Source organism: Hyperoodon ampullatus, assembly GCF_949752795.1.
Source record: "Hyperoodon ampullatus genome assembly, chromosome: 3".
Taxonomy (NCBI): Eukaryota; Metazoa; Chordata; class Mammalia; order Artiodactyla; family Ziphiidae; genus Hyperoodon; species Hyperoodon ampullatus.
This window is the reverse complement of record NC_136916.1, coordinates 174412804-174430163: the sequence shown is the minus strand read 5'-3', so window position 1 is coordinate 174430163 and position 17360 is coordinate 174412804. Positions and strand designations below refer to the sequence as shown.

The following is a 17360-nucleotide window of genomic DNA, read 5'->3' as shown; positions in this document are numbered from 1 at the left end:
GTGATAGTTCAAGACAGAACTTTAATAAGGATCAAATATGCTGACTGTGGTGGTTTTTAATTTCCTTAAGCATAGCTACCAGACCCATGCAATATGGTAAATTCTTCAAAATGTCATACTTACATATTTAGCAATATTACTTCTTTTTATTGAAGCCAAACAAACGATTTTAGATATTAATCTTCCCCAAACAGAGTGATTATTTTGTACTAGGTACAATATTACTGTGTCTCATCTGGAACACCTCCTGTGATAGAAGAGGGAATGGGAGAGAGCTTCCCTGGCTTGCCAGGCTTGACTTAAGGAAACAAGAATCCTCTTTTAAAAGTAAGCTCTGTAGGGCTTCTAGTCTGATTATGAGCTACAGGAACTGTTCATCTCTCCAACTTCAAATATTTATAATGCACAAGAAAGTGAAAATACCGCTCACTTAAAAAATCTGGGCTTGTTTCTAAACCTGTATTTATGGGGTGGGTGGGGAGTGGGGAGGAAGTTAATGCTCGGTGGACCCCATGGCCTGCTCCTCTTGGGCCCTGGTACCTGAGAGACCCCATCACTGTCGTCTTTCTCTGCTGCCAGACAGACCCTCACTCATCCCATGTGTAGCTAGATCTTGGAAACAGCTATCTCAACTAAAACTAATTAGCCACAATGAGTAAGTTTTCTGCTTTCATTTACAGTTTTATTTTTAAAGTACAGGTTAAGAATGTCTTCTATTGGAGATAAACAAAACCCTTACAAGATTTTGCTCTATAAAGTGAGGAGTGTTCAGTTATCCTCCCCATAAAGTGTGAACTTAATGACTTTCATCTAAGAACATTTTTAGGAGCTTTCAAGTAACTTCAGGTTAATATTATAATTTTTGGAAAATGTATTTTTAAACCTTAAGGCTTGATGTGTTAAAAAAAAAAGTTCTGTCCAGAGCTTAAATAGTGTTTGGAATAGACATATTTCTTATTCTTGTTTATTTTTTCAGGGTATGTGAAAATACTTATTTTTAAAGTTAAATGCTTTTCATGTGAAAATCACTTCAATATTTGAATGTTTCAAGGTCCTTGTAAAACTATTACATAATAATTTAAAGAGGTAGGTTGGTTTCTTGTTTTGTTTTTTTTTTTTAGAAACCAAATTTCTCTTGAGTAAAGCTGAGCCAGTAGCCATTCTGGATAAAAAACCCAGTTTTGGCTTAGGATAAGTTGCTCTGGGGGCCTTGCCCTGGGAAATAATTCAAGAACTCTGCAGCTGTAACCGATTCCACCATGAGGCCAGTAGGTGGCGCTGGTGTCACAGCAGTGAGGGCCCTGCTGAAATGGAAGATACTTGCCTTTCTCTATAGCCTCAAATTCCACTTCAGTATAACTGTTAAGTGCATGTGTCTGTGGTAGAATAGCTTTTTTTTTAAAAAACCAGAATTACGTACAGTGGGCACACCTTATTTTTCAAGCAGATAAGAACAACTATTTCTAACAGATTCTGCAAATATTACATAACTCTATAGCCAAAATAATCTTCAAAATTAACCTGAAGAAAGCATTTGTGTATTTTTTTTCCCTTGCATTTTCTTTATGACTTCATCAGGCAGGCCTGTGAACATAAACTTGTATTTTTGGTAAGAAATGTATATAAATAATAGGAAGGGAGACATTCTGGAGAGTTAATTTTCCATCTTTTTGGTCCTTGGGGAGGCTGCCCTTGTTTGAAGAGTTTTCTTCGCAGAGTCCAAAGCTATTTAAAGATCTTTGAGTGTTTGGAACATTCTTCCACAAGTCGTTTTGACATTCTAATTTTGAAAATTGTCATCTCTTCTCCTATTCAGTAAGTCAAACTTTTTGAGGGGGAGGGGTCGAATTTTTAATACTCAGGGCGGTTAGCATTGGAATTTACCAGCTTTCAAAATACCACAGGGCATTCCACAGTTTAAATGAATTTAAAACATTTTAAAATAACAAAAGCAACAATGCTTTCCCACCTCCTAGAGTTTGAGAAGAGATGGGATGTGCAACATTCCCAGTAGGTCAGACTATGTGAAGCTTCATTTTATTATAAGTGAAAGGAAATTTTAGCAATGGAATTTCTTTTCTTTAAAGTTCTGAAAAATTTCTATGGTACTTATCATCAAATTAGTTTTGGGTGGAGGGGCACTTCTTATCTGCGGAATTTGTACTTTTATGAGGAAAAACCTGAGCACCCTTATGGTCAAGTTCCATAATTAAATGGAAAGCTTCTTTAGGACTCTTAGAACACAGGCTTGCATTTCATTCATTACAAAGAAGAGGCAATAAGAAGCTTCTCCTCGAATCTTTGCTTTGCTTGACCATGGTATTGGGTTTTTTTTTTTAAACCAGAGATAGTTTTTTCTAATCTTCCCAGCTAGAATAATGCAGCTAGAGAATGCCCCTGAGCGATAGGTTATTTTATATTTTGACCTAAATTATATCTTCTTTAATTTCATTTTTATTGTCAGAACATTTACATATTATGTGACTGTATTTCCATATGTTGACTTTTCTTCCAAAGGGTTAAAACCGGGTTTAGGATCAGAGGGGAGAAGCAGGCACCTGGGAGCTAGCACCCAATTGGCAGCCTTTTGTAATATATAATTTGCCTAAAATTGCGCGCCGAGCACAAGCTTTTGTTTTCTAATTGATTTACGGTTCGAGCCACTTTTACCTCATCCCCTACTGTCCTGCATACGGTGCCAGCTAGTACTGTGCAGTGAGCGATGATAAATTACCATGCACTTGTGATGGTAATGCGTCAAAAGTAAAAACTGCACACTACACGGGGCTCCGTGCATTTACAGTGCTGCAGAGACAGTGCAGCCGAATCGCACTGGTATCTCAGAAATAACCATTTGTTCATTTGATCACTTACTGCGATCTATCAGTCTGTAATGGAAACCGAAGATTAAAATTATACTGTTACAGCTTTGAATTTCTTAGTTGAGACACAGTTTTTTAAGTGCTCGAAAGACCCAAGGTGGGGGGAGTATTGTGGAGAGAGAGGATGTGAGATGTGTACAATTTTCTCTAAAGTGTGAAGTTTTGGTTATTTTTATCAAATGTTCTTTTGTCCAGAGACAAAAAAGAAAAGGAGTGAAATTTACATATGCCGACCTCGATTTTATCTTTATTACATTTGTTTGTAAAATTTAATTCATAATTTCACAGAACTGTGTTTTTCTTGATTTTCTGTATTTGAGCTGCATCTGCCGTGTTGTATGATTCATTTGCACATAAAAAGTTGATTTCCTTCCAAATGATTTTAAGTCAGAGATAAATGAAAGAAGTTTCAATTTATTAGAGTGCCTTTAATTGTTCCTTTTATTGATATAAGAAGAGACTTGGACGATTCATGAGGGCTGTACAGCACATAATGTCAAGAGATGCAGAGGGAGTCCGGGACAGACACCTGACATGGAGACTCCGGGTTTCCGTGTAGACGAGAGACTCATGGTGTGGGTGTGCCTACCTTTTGTAAACTCAGTCCACCTTAAATTTTATTTCTGTGCCGTGTCTGTGGGTCCTGGTATCGAAATATGAAGCAGCAGATTTATGGCGGCTGCTGGGCACAACAAATTAAGTTGACAGTGATGTATGAGAGCATAATAGCACGATGATCCCTCAGTAGCGCGGCTGGATGCCTCCTGCTTCATTTGGCTCTTGTTAGGATCTGTTAGGCAGCTAAATAATGAAATTTTGCTGACTGATTTCTGTTTTCCCTTTTTCTCTTTTCACCTCTGCTTTCTAAAACTTCTAATTCCCAGACCCATCCTCATGCCCACAAACTGCCCTTGAAGGATTCTTTCACTTATGAGGACTACAGGTTGGTGTGAGGGGTGTGTGTGTGGGGGGTGGGGGTGGGGGGGTGTGGTGTACGTACGTGCGAGGCATGTGTTGGAGGGTGGTTTCTGAGTGAAATTGGGATCTCAGAAGTGCGAAGGGCTTGGGTAAGAAGTGACTTGCATGACCATTTAAAGCCTTAAAAAAGAGATTGTCTTTCCGGAAGTTACACTGGACCCCGGGGCAGGGAGCAGCGTTTTAATAGCCCTGTGGAAATTGCCATTAACCTGTACTGCTGGGGCTTAGTTGATGTAGCCAAGTGATGCTCAAGATTAACATTAGCGTGGGGTGAGGATTTTTTTTCTTTGAAACAGACTGTTTTAGCGCTTTAAAGTAGGGACTTTTTTTTAACAAAAAGATTTAATGCAGTGCACAACATAGTAAAAAAAAAAATAGCAGTCCACATTTTGTGGAGTTCTTAGAGGATTTCCGATCAGAAAGGAGTTACAGTGTTTGCTTTTCACTGAGGCTCAAAATAGGTACAGAGTCAGTGTTTGGGTAAAAGAGGGGTGGGGTCTCTCCGCAGCAACGCGGACCGGGACCCGCTGAGGCCTGGCTGGCTCTGTTCTAGGCCCTCCTTCCAGGCCGCTTTCTCCCGGGAACCTCCTCCCTTAATCTCTCACTCCTAGATTTCCCCTGGCTCCCTTTTCCTTCCATATCCCCCCTCCTCTTCTCTTTACCCTAGACTTAATTTTAAATGATGATGAACATCACCTTTGCGACTTAGGAAAGGGTTTTGAAAATTCGTGAGAGGTCAGGCACACCTCGGTTTTGGTTGCATTGTGACTGCCGTGGGCTTTCAGATGGGCCGGCCGTAATTCGCCTCTTTTCTGATTGTTACAGGTGGGCGGTCTCTTCCGTTATGACTCGACAAAACCAGATTCCCACGGAGGATGGTTCCCGGGTGACCCTGGCGCTGATTCCTCTGTGGGACATGTGCAATCACACCAACGGCCTGGTAAGGACCTCCTCGGGTCGTGTTCATTAATCGGCGAAGTTCTGCCTACAAGTCACTGTCCCCTACTGCCCCCTCCAAGAGGAGCAAACAACGCCAAACCTCGCCCCCCATGAGTAGAGGCTGGTGTTTTTTTCTCGCTGGGTTTACTTAATCCTGAAAACGTGAGTCTTATATCACTTTCAGAAGCCACAGTGAACTGCATTTCTTTGCTAAGCCACGATTCCAGCCTAGACATACATTTTCTTATCTTATTGGACGACAGACTTAAATGAAAGTTTCTTTTTTCTTATTCTTTTTAAAATACCAATTTATTGAAAAAAAAGTCCTTTCTCCTTCTGGGTTTTCCTTTTGTGTTGCTTGTTTTCTCTCTTTGCTGACTGTATTATCAGTTACTTAAGTTTCTCTGATTCTTTCCTGCCCGCTCTCCCTTCACCTGCTATGCGGACACATCTTTGGCCCCGTTGATTAACCTGCTTTTGTTCAGGAGACAGTCCTGGTGTCCCTGGCCGTGGGGCGGGAGGAGGTGCACTTCGGCGTTTGGCTCTTGGCCTTGGATGCAGGAGTCAGTTGGCATCATCAGACGTTGGGAAAACAGGGAGATGCTGTGAGGATTGTTAATCCTGACGCATAGAGGAGGCTGCCTCTGTCTCTCAGCATTCTTCAGGTTCTGAGCCTCAGAGCAGGTTTCTGTGCTCTCTGTGCTGAGAAAGATTTCCTGATATTACTAGTTGGAAATATGATCAACTTCAGAACGTTTTGAATTTTTAAATATTATAATCGTATACTGGTTTGGTTAGTTTTTGTTCATCTTTTCTCAGTGTCAGCTTTCTTTGTTATTATTAGCAGTATTATAAATAGACTGGTGCTATAGATGAGTATTTCACATCTAATTCCACAAAATGGCCAGAACACACGCCACGTGTGCCAGACACTTAAGAGAGGAACCCTAGTGCTAACCGGGGAAGGTCTAGCCACAAGCACACTCTTAAACTGGAGAGAAAGAATAACTATACTTTTATAATTATATTTTTGCCTTAATTTAGATATGCTTAATTTAACTAGCCATTTTGAGGAGTATTAACATATTTTATCATTTATTTTCATTAATGAATACACTTTTATATTTTGTTCTTTTTGTTTCAGAGCTATTTTAAATGATTATAACATTGAAGTTTAAAAATTTTTCAAATAGCTTTTAATATTTGACAGTGACATTTTTCTTTTTCTTCTTTTGGATTAGGTCATTGGTTCCCAAGCTTGATTGATCATTGGGGTTTATTTTTTTCTTTCTAAAATTTAACAAGTACATACTTTACTGTAAACAAAGAAAACCAATTAAAGAAAACAGAAGCCTCTGCAGTGAAACTCGGAGGTCCCCTACCAGTCCCGGGCCCCGGCAGCCCCGTGGCTGGTCCACTCGACGTTTCCTGGGTAGCTGGTTACTGGCTTTCTGCACATCTCTCCCATTCTTTTGCTGTGCATTTGCACCTTCACATACTCACATACACACTGGTTTTGTGTGGCTTTCATGTAAACTACTCACTCTTTTCCCCCCTAAAAGTAAAAAAAAAAAAAAAGTTTTTATCTCAAAATAAAAATAACGAATTGAAGACAACTACTAATGCTGTCTCTTTTCTGATACTGTTCATCAAGTCCCAGCCACTACAGTCCTGGCAGAAACACTGCTAACCTTGAGAAGGTTTATACAAGATGTTAGTGCTTTTTCTTACAGCGGTTATCTTCTCCGCACACTTAACTCTACTACACCTTTGTTGGACGGTTTCCCATCGTAAAAATAACACCTGATGGGAAATTTTGTCTGGTAGGATTTCAGAATCTCTTTTAGCACTATGAAGTTGTATGTCATACATATTAACAGTTAATCTCTTTTAAAATAAGGTACTTGAAAGGAAGGCTCAGCGTTTCAGACAGTAGATTTCTTTTGTGTGTGTGTCTGTCCTGACAGTCGTCTGTCTGATCTGACTACCACTGAGGGAGCTGATAGAAATTTGTAACCCAGCAACGCTGCGTGCTTCTAACAGCGTCCCCAAACCTGGTTACGGGGGTAGAAATGGAGGAATCAAGCCTGTGACAGTGATTCCAAACCAGCAGCAGCGAGGAAAAGCACGAGAAAGTAAGAGGCTGGATGAATACCTAGGCCGGGCTGGAGACTCCAGCGAACGTGATCTATTTCCTAGCCACTCCGAGAAACAAACGTAGACAAGTTTATAAGGCGGCGTGTTGGACTGTGAGGCATAACGTGTCTAAATTCTGCGTGGGTTGTTCAGAACTAACGGGGACAGGTCTGCTTTCCCTTTTGTGAGGTTGTTCAGTTTATACAGAGAAGGATACTTGTAAGTGGGCTTCGGCTGCTGTATTAGTTCCAACAGGTAAAGCGTGTTGGAACGATCAGCCCTTGTATTTGGATACGTGACTCTACCAACCAGGATGAAAGGGCTTTGGAAGATTCAAGCAGAATTGCAGGGGGCTCTTTTTCGAGGCCTTTCTGTTTGAGTGTTGAAGATCTGAAACATTTAGATGTGCATGAGGCTTCCAGTCTCAAGGTGAAAGCCCAGGTGTTTACAGTAGCAGACAGGGCCCCCTGCTCAGCCTGTCCCCGCTACACCCCAGTCTGTCTGGGCCCTACACGCCCACTGAGGGCCTCTGCGCTGACTGTTCCTGCAGCTTCCCCAGGCCGGGCCATCCTGAGCACTGGCCACGCCTCCCCGCCCACGGGCCTCCCTTCCTGTCCTCCACCGTCTGTCTCCTGTGCTTCCGCACGCTCCCCTTGTGGACTGCTGGCCCTCCCCCTTCCCTCCTGCTTCCCCTGACTTCCTTCTGCCTGTGCGTGCTCCTGTCAGGCCCCCGGGTACTGCCTGCACCATGGAATGCCAGCCTTCTAGGGCTGGGGGGGTCATGGGCAGTCCCCACTCTGTACCTTATCATCAAGGTCATGTTTGGGGGTCAGAAAAGTGATTTTGATGTTGGGCAGGAACTTCATGGAGCTGATTTTTTTATCAAGTGTTTAAGCTGTTCTGTGAGTGAAAATGAGCCAGAACACCTGCCTTCAGTTAGTCCTTGTTGCTTTCATATTTCTCATTGGTCTTGGTTCTGGGGATACTGGGTTTAAAGCGGAGTGTTATCTGCCCTTGCATCCCCCAAATGCCATTCCCTGGACTCAAAAGTAATCTTTTGAGCTCTTGATACCTTGAATAGCAAAGTAGCACTTGTAGCCGTCTTGAGTTTTGATTCTCCAGGATAAAATGAGGAGATCGAAGTAATTAATGAGCATTTACAGACAATCTAAGAGATTGGGGGGCTGCTCTGAGGAACAGACTTCTGAGAAGGAGCTTTTAAAATAAATTGGAGAGCTTATTCTTTTCCCTGCATCTAGCAGATATTCTCAAGGGCAAGGGCAGAGTCAGGTGTTGGGCCCGGTGAGCTAAGCTCCAGGCGCCGAGGTGGAAAGGGCTAGGCTGCAGGTCTGGCTGGTGGGGGGTATGCAGATATAAATACCCTAATATTGGGTGGGAGAGGCTTGGGAGGGTGGGATGAAGGGGGGCATCTCCAGAGAAGCCAGGGCTCAGGCAAAGCAGGAGCTGAAGGTGGTTGCAGGCACGAGGGAGCGGGGACAGCGCCCGGAGTGGCAGGCGAGTGGCGTGTCCAGAGACCGCAGGGAGGTGTGGGCCCCCTTGTAAATTGGCCTTGCTCAAAAATTCGGATGTTTTCCGCAAGGCAAAGTGGAGCACCACTGAGAAGTTTTAAACAGGAGGTCAAACACGTATGCCACATGGGATGCAGGAGGGACAGTCCTGGAATTTGAGACCAGTTGGAAGGGTCTTGCACGTGATGAGCTGGGTGAGAAGAGCCAGGGGACGGCAGGACAAACAAAATGCAGAGGGTGACTCGGAAGGTAAAATGCTGACCAGTTGAGGCCCAGAGGATTTTGCAGTGCCGAGACCACGACATCGCCTGCCCCACTCCCACACCCCTTGACAGGAGAGATTAGGAAGAGATGCGGATTTGCAGTGTGGTTAGTGGATCTGGGGGTTTAGAAACTCTCACAGTATAGCTTTCAGCATAAAGAGAGTGAATAGGGTACAACTAAGTTGTTTCATTTTGCCTTTGCTTATCTGAGAGTTTTAATTTCTCTAGTTCCAGAGTAAAATACGTACATAATTCGGAAACAGAGCTTTTCTTTCTCCATGATTCTTTATCCAGTGGGGAACCCGCCTGGTGTTCTTAATGGCCAAATACTAAAGATGCTGTTTGCAAGTCAGTTCGAGTTCTCCAGAGATCCCGCTTCCCTCCTTGCGGGAGTGCAGGTCCTGTGGGTGGGTGGGTGGGTGGAGATGGGGGTGGCGGGGATGAGCTCAAAGCCTGTAACTTTGTAATGAATGATTATGTTTGGTTGAGGCCAGCAAGGGATAACCTATACAATACATTTTCTGAAGAGTATGTCCTTCACTGCAGGTACCGGGTCTTCCATAAGGATTTCTGGTGTGAGTAGAATTAATGAAAATAACCAAGCAGTTCTTTGCTCAGTTTGATGAAGCAAACAGAATGCACCCCTTTAAGTAGCTTTGCGTGTCTTTTATCCTCTAATTGCCGAAAAGAGGCCCTCCTGAGCGAGAGCACTTAGACGCTGTCCTGTCATCCTTCCTCCCGTGTACAGATCACCACCGGCTACAACCTGGAGGACGACCGCTGTGAGTGTGTAGCCCTGCAGGACTTCCAGGCCGGAGAGCAGGTGGGTTCCGCGCGGAGTCCCTCACCTCAAACTGTGTTGATCGTTTTTAGAAAGTATTTAACTTGGGCAGAAAATTTTGAGATTTGTATTTAAGGCTTGTTTTCTGGAATACATATTGAGACCCAAAGCTGTAATAAGCATGCCGTGCTTTGAATGGGACCTTTGGGTCCACCAGGGAGAAAGATGTGAGCGCAGTTATTTGCACAACCCACCTACTGTGTGTAACACCGTCAACTGAAAATAAATTCTGTTACAACAGTAGAACAGATTTTTCGATTGTATAAACTGCATTGTTTTCGTATCTTTTTCTGTTGATTAGAACCTTCTTTAAAAGGAGGCAGTTTATTTAAGCGGCAAAACCATAAGGGAATCAGGAACCACAAGAGCTGTCTTCTTGTACTTTCACTTTAACCTGTGAAGTTTTAAGCAATATTTGGGGTGGGGTTGAGCCTTTCAGTAAGTTTGAACACATGCACGAATGGACACCTGCACTCTGCCTGGCAGTCCTGCGACCAACCAGGGAACACAAAAAGACAGAACTGACACAGACCACTGACGTTCGAGCTGGGACAAAGTGAAAAATACTAGCCTAACAAAGTGCCTGGAGACAGTTCATAAACCCTCCTGCTACGTGCAGAATTGCCGCAGCACCTAGAAGTGGATTTCTGACAGACACTACCTTAAACCCTGGTTCCAGGAGACGCTCTTGTAGTTAAAGGAGAGGGAGAAAAGACCATAGTGAATTTTAAAGTGCAGTCGTAAAGCAGCAGTCTTACTGTTCCTGGGAGTGTGAGGGGGTATGAGAAAGGCTGGGACGACGGGGTCCGGCTCCTCTGGGTGCCAGGAGGTCAGCGTGTGCTCTCCTCAGCCGGCTGGTCCCCGCCTGGCGGCACATGATATTCAGAGCAGGGTCACCTCAGAGCTGTTTGTCTCCTTAGTGTGAAGTCGCATTAAATATATGAGAACTGATCCTTTGCCCTGCTCTGTACTGAGAATGGATGTTAAGTTTCTTTTATATCCCTTTATTTTTTCTTTACTGCATCTCAGATTTACATTTTTTATGGCACTCGGTCAAATGCAGAGTTTGTGATCCACAGTGGTTTTTTCTTTGACAATAATTCACACGACAGAGTGAAAATAAAGCTTGGAGTGAGTAAAAGTGACAGGCTGTACGCCATGAAGGCCGAGGTCCTGGCTCGCGCTGGCATCCCAACGTACGTAGAAAAAATCTGTCAGCTCTTTACTGTGGTACTTGAAATATTTCCATTCGCATGGTGTTTAACTGGTGTGTTAATAAAACTTCTCTACTGTAGTTTGTCTTAATCCCTTTATCCCTATTATACTGCAAATTTAAACCGTTGAGATGCATGGTGATTTACCAGCATTTTCAGATCAACATAATTGTGTCATTGGAAGCGTCCACAGCCAGTTCTAGGGGATGGGGCCTGAAATCCTCGTTCAGTTAAATAAGTGCCTCCATGTCATTAATGCCTTTCACCTTGAAAAGGTTAATGACCTGGATCAGTTTGTTTCATTTAATTCTTTGCCACCATTAGTTTCCGTAATGAAGTCATGATACTCAGTGATTTCAAGAATTTCTGGTTAAATCAAATCTTCAGATTTTCTTGCATTTGAGGTGCAAAATGATAAGGACAAGAAATATGATTTATTGGTTCTCCAGGGAATGGAGAGAACCATTCTTAATGAAAATGGATTATCTAGACCTTTTTTTATTGAACTTGTCAATATTTGATTAATGATTAAAATGTGAACTCAACATAAATTATTGTTAACCTTTTTTAGGAACCATGGGTATGCTTAATTCTCCTGATGTGTTGTGTGCACCCGAGATGAAGGCTATTAGACTAAGAACTGCTGGCAGTGATGGTTACCGCCATCCTCCTCGGCCAGCCCAGGCCTTCTGCATTTCGCCAGGGCTGAAAATTCTGTTTTTAGAGTTCTGGTGAGGAGGTGGGGTCCCTCATGCTGGCCCAGGCTCCCTGAGGACCACATGGAGTGCAGATTCAGAGATTTCACTGTGGGGCGAGGAGGCCACTGCAGCAGGGGCTGATCTCTCTTCTTCCTCTCGTCAGCTCCAGTGTCTTTGCATTGCATTTTACGGAGCCACCCATCTCTGCCCAACTTCTGGCTTTTCTCCGAGTCTTCTGCATGACCGAAGGTAAACCGTTTCAGAAAAAAAAAATGTTGAGTTTTTTTTCTTTTTTTTAGTTCATGAAGTGTGAGGCAGAGGGATTCAGATTAAAGATAAAATTGCTTAAAATTGTGGGCTTCCCCGGTGGCGCAGTGGTTGAGAGTCTGCCTGCCGATGCAGGGGACGCGGGTTCGTGCCCCGGTCCAGGAGGATCCCACATGCCAAGGAGCGGCTGGGCCCGTGAGCCATGGCCGCTGAGCGTGCGCGTCCGGAGCCTGTGCTCCGCAACGGGAGAGGCCACGACAGTGAGAGGCCTGCGTACCGCAAAAAAAAAAAAAAAAAAAAAAAAAAATTAAAGCACTTTGCGGCAAAGAGGTAATACTAGAGAAAGAAGAAATTGATCTGTTTTATCCTGGAAGTATTTTATTAAATCCTCAGTGTGTTGTCAGTATACGCTTGTAATAAACGAATAATTCTCTACTGCATTGGAAGAAAACTTAATACATCTTGGATTGTCTACCTATATCAAAATTCGACATTTGTAGATGGGAGTTTTTGATGTGCCTATTACCCAGGACGACAGAGCCTAAATGTACTCATGGTGAATGGTCATTCGACACTGAGGTCGGGTGGTCGGCCATGACCCACGTGGGCCAGAGGACTTCATTTGTTAACCAGCTCTGTAGTGTGAATCCGAAATCGCCAGCCGGCCTTTCAGTGCCAGGCATCCAGTTGGAGTAAATAACACTGCAAACAGCACCTGTTTAAACTGCAAAATATTCCTGTCTACAGCCTCTTATTTCAGGCACAAAAAGAGTTAAATATATGCATTGAGCATTACTTTTATGTTTCCATAAGACAAGCCATTTGGGATCTCTGGCACTGAAATGTGATCTGTTGCGGTTGTGTGTTCACTTTTCATCTGAAAATATACTCCTCCAAATCCCCTGGTTGTGAGGTTCCATTTTTAATTGTGTGTGAGTTTGCTGTTGTTGTAAACTACCCTGGATCCTGTGCACAGCGGATTGGGTGGGAATGAGGGACAGTGAGTGCGTGCCACCTGATTGAAGAGACAGACAAGTGTTCTACTGCAGGAAGCTGTCCGAGCGCTAGAGCAAGGGCAGCCGGGGCCGGAGCAGAATTGACGGCTCGAGGAGAGTCTGCTGGGCTCTGCCGTCTGGCTCCCTCCCTCCACGTCTGCAGCCAGAGAAGTGCCACCCAGGTCCTGGCTCGACATTAGAAGTAGAAGAAACTGAGTCCTGAAACACAGACAACCAACTGCAGAGCCCAGAGCGGTGTTAGGCGGTCCTTGTCCCTCGCTCGCAGCCACACGGCTCTAGACTCCCGGTCACTCAGGTGGGAGCTTTTGGTGATTTTGTGCTTTGGCACTGGCTCCTCAGTTCAATTCAGTGAACACGAGTTAAGGGTTAACCGTGGGCTTTTCTTGCGTGTAATATAGGGTTACAAGGTTGAACGTCACAGTTCATATCCTGATGAGAGATGACGACGATGCTAATCCCTATAATTTGGGAGCCCCCACTCCGTGCCAGGCACGATGCTGAGTGTGGTGCAGGCTTTGTTCATCCTCATCAGCCTTGCTGGAGGGAGGTGGGGCTTCCCACTTGACTGACGTAGAAGCTCCCACACAAAGAGGAGAGTAACTTGGCCACTCAGCTGGCCGGCGATGACCCTGACTTGGGACCCAGCTCTGCCGCCTCAGAGCCTGTACCCCAGGCCCCCACGGGGCTCCTGCAGGTTTGCAAGACCCATAGCCCACGGAAGAGATTCTAGTGCTGCAGGGTCTGCAGGGGCCAGGCTGGGGGCCACCAAACCACACTCTTGCGGTGGGCAGGGAATCCAGGAAATCCAGGAAGGGTTTGTCAGCGAGAGGGGAGAGGGGAAAGAAACCTGCTCCTGGAGCCTGGGGTTCATTTCCTGAGTGTTCCAGGCAGGTTGATGGCCTTTCGTAGGTTTTATTTCTCCAGGCATGTGAAGCCAGTGCAGTATCGCTGTTAAGAGCAGCAGAGAGAAGACTCTGCTTCAGCCCCTCACCTTCCCGATGTTAATTAAAGGGTACAACTCGGGTAGGTTGAGGAAGAAAACAAAAATTGTAACCTTAGTATCGGGGGCGTCTAAAAAGAAACTTCTTCCACTTAAAAAGCATCTTAAAAATCTTCATTGCTTTATGCAAAGACTATAAACTGAAGGATCAAAAATCTAAAAATCCTGAATTTCATCATGACCTTTTGCTAACAAATGCAACTTAAGAAATTTCTTTTCTGAATATTAGATTAACTTCTATTTTCTTAAAAAAAAAAAAAAGTAACCTGCTTTTGAATCATCTTAGGTCCGTTGAGACTCTTTAGTTTCTCTTTAGTCATAGACAATTTGTCTTGTCAAGACAATTGATGCATTCTTTGAATCACTCTCACTAATACTAATAAAAGTTTGGTTTGCTGGCAGCAGAAGTTCTTCCATTTGAATTGTAAATAGTGACAGCTGTAGGGCATTTTGCTCTGAAAGAGATACTGTCTCATAATTACATAAGAAGCCCGGTTGTATTTCTTGAGCATGAATAGGATCGGCATGTTTTGGTCTTTTGAAGATAATGTGCCAGGAGATAAAATGCTCAGAGCAGTTGCTGAATTCTTTCCTCTTACATATATTTGAAGGTAGTTGAGATGTGCACTTGTGTTTATTTGTAACTCCTTTTTAAATTCCTGACAAGTGAGGGATATAGACACATATTTCATAAACTAAGATTTTTCTAGCCCATTTTTGGGTTTCAGTTTGTGGTTTACTTGTTGTAAGATGAGACAAATAGCTTTGTCAGGTCAACTACTGGAATTAGCATCCATCAGATTTCAGTCTAGAAGGATCACTGGGTTGTTGTGCTGTTGTCTGTTTTCACTGTTTACATTGCTCACCTACATGTCTTTTTGACCCAGTTGCTGTGACTGGGCTCAGAGTTTGCAAGAAGGGTATTGTCAAAATAAGGCATGTGTCGCTACAGATGGTCTTTAAGAAGTATCTTCTGATACCATCTAAAGGCTCTCGGGATCCCTCTTAAAAACAATGAAAAAGGTGGAGGGTTGGCCCAGCAAGGCTTGATCTGGATTCCAAATCAGGAAGACCTCCCCTCTTTTTTCCCTGAAACAGCTCTGGCTCTGCTCTGGAGAGTCTAGCCGTGGCCTGGCTGATTGATCAGGGAGAACTCTTCACCACAGGAAGATGGCATTGTTGGGAAAGATGTTTTGTGAGGTGGGCTGCTGGTTAAAATGGGAAGTGGTGCTGTTTCCCCTAACAGATGGCTGTTTGTGTTCTTGTAGAAGAATTGAAAGAACATTTGCTGGGAGATAATGCCATTGACAGAATCTTCACCTTGGGGAACTCTGAGTATCCTGTTAGCTGGGACAATGAGGTCAAACTGTGGACATTTCTTGAAGATCGAGCCTCACTTCTTTTAAAAACATATAAAACAACCATTGAGGTAATTCTGTTGATTAAGGGAGGATTTGTGCTTTGTCATGTTTTAAAAGATGTTTAATAAGAGATTCTTTCTTAAATGTAAATTACTATGATGCTTTAGCAAAATCATTGTGTATTTGACATTTTTCATTAAACTTATTAATATTTTTCTATTTTACATGTTCACCCCTACCAAAAGAGTCACACTGAGGCAGTGTTGATTAGAATATACATTTTTTACATTATTTAACATTTTTCCATAATTTCTAATTCATATGATACAGACAAACACAAGTTTTCATCCATGCTTTCAGGGTTTACTCTTGGGTCACTGACTTCAAGTACCTGTCATTCAGCCATCGTTCAGCCACGTGCCGAGCCCTGGGCTCCATCAGGGCACAAGACGGAGGGTTTTAGAAATAAGTGAACTTCTGTCAGTGTAGTGTCCACGCACTATTTGATTTAGGCTCTTCTTTTTTGTTCTATAATCATTTACTTAAGTATAATTTACATAGAGTAAAATTCACACTTCTGAAGTGTACGCTTGGGTTTAAGCGTGCAGTCATGCAGCCACCTCCACAGTCAAGTTCCAGAACCTTCTGTCACCACCACCACCCCCGCCCCCAATTTCTCTCATGCCTTCGTCCCCGGCAGCTCCCCGGCAGCAACTGATCTGCCTTCTGGCACTATCGTTTTAGATGGTTTAGACTTGCTGTAGTTAATTCTGCTCTGTTTCCTTTTCCAGGAAGATAAGTCCTTCTTGAAAAACCATGCCCTCTCTGTTCGTGCCACGATGGCCATCAAGTTGCGCTTAGGTGAGAAAGAGATTTTGGAAAAAGCCGTCAAGAGCGCGGCCGCGAACCGAGAGCACTGCCGCAGGCAGGTGGAGGGGCACGCCCCGCTCCCCAAGTACGAGGAGAGTAACCCGGGGCTGCTGGAGGGCGTGGCGGACTCGCGGCTGCCCCTGGTCCTCAGGGACCCGGAGGGGGAGGCCGGCGCACAGGAGGCCTTGACCCTCACTGAGGCTGTCCGCAGGGCAAAGGCTGCAGAGCACGGGCTGGTCAACGGCGAAAACTCTATACCCAACGGGACCAGGTCAGAAAAGGAAAGTTTAAATCAAGAGGAAAGTAAAAGAGCAACCGGAGACGCCAAAGAATCTTCTTCCGACAGCGCCGAGGAAGTTGGAAAGTAGCTCTGAGTCTGTCGGGGGACCCAGTTTAGCAGAAGTGTATGAACGGCCCCGTTTACATCGCTGTGTTTCCTTGTTCACGGTTTTCTTTCTGCAGAGAGGAAAATATGTTTTTGCTGCTTTATATAAAAATGATTTTTTTAAGTTATTTAAAAAATCTAGCTTCCCTTTCTGATTAAGATTGCCATCTTGCTTCTTGGCCAAACAAACAAGTTATCAAGCAGAGCACAGAGGGGAAAAGGTGCCTCGGAAGATTTTGCAGCCCCATTGCGGGCAAATGTATTTTCTTCCTGGGGAAGAATTCAGTTCCTCTGTCAGCTGTGCTTTTGTGGGCCTGTCATCTTGACAACCAGAATCAAAGCCTGCCCTGCCTCCTGCCAGTGGTGCTTGACGGTGGTGCTCTGGGGGTGCAGTGCGAAGGTGGGGCATTTGGCTGCACAGCGGAAAACAGGCTTGAGGTTAGGAAACTTGAGAGGCTGGGCAAAAAAAAAAATTTTTTTTCCTAAAAAAAAAACACCCCAGTACCAAAAGAAAAGGTAAGGTGGCAACCTTATTTTTAATAGTTTTAAATGTTGATGATAATCCTAATTATATAAACACACACAGACACACACACACACACACAGATATCTAGTGATTTCTAAAGATTTGTTTACTTTTTGTGTTTTGTTTTACTGTATTGAGAACTTGTCCTTTCTCCTTGAATCCAAGTAGGACATGCATCCTCCTCCTAATTTTAAATGTTGGCTCTGATTGTAAAGTGGTGCATTTGCCCTCCAGCCCTGGTGCCAGAGAGCTTGCGAGGGCACCATGTTCAAGGCAAGGCCGCTCCTGGCTTCTCTGGTTGTCACAACAAGCTAGAGATTTTCAAAGCTACACTTTTGAGTAAAAAGCCTTATTAAAAGGAAAACGTAATTAATATTTTTGTCTATTCCTTTTCTTTGGAGTGCGACAGGCCCCTTGAATCGAGCTTTTATGCAAACCATCCTGCTTATCCACGG

General features: G+C 43.8%; 1 protein-coding gene across 1 annotated transcript in view; it reads left to right on the top strand.

The window, feature by feature from the left end:
- Positions 1 to 16603, top strand: part of SETD3 (SET domain containing 3, actin N3(tau)-histidine methyltransferase) — a 71379-nt gene extending 54776 nt beyond the window's left edge. The window contains exons 7-13 of the mRNA XM_079699654.1: positions 3767 to 3825; positions 4686 to 4800; positions 9476 to 9550; positions 10598 to 10764; positions 11644 to 11729; positions 15032 to 15192; positions 15916 to 16603. Coding sequence (XP_079555780.1) covers positions 3767 to 3825; positions 4686 to 4800; positions 9476 to 9550; positions 10598 to 10764; positions 11644 to 11729; positions 15032 to 15192; positions 15916 to 16362 — 1110 coding nt within the window. The 3' untranslated portion in view covers positions 16363 to 16603. The remainder of the gene's footprint in view (positions 1 to 3766; positions 3826 to 4685; positions 4801 to 9475; positions 9551 to 10597; positions 10765 to 11643; positions 11730 to 15031; positions 15193 to 15915) is intronic.
- Positions 16604 to 17360: the final 757 nt, after the last annotated feature.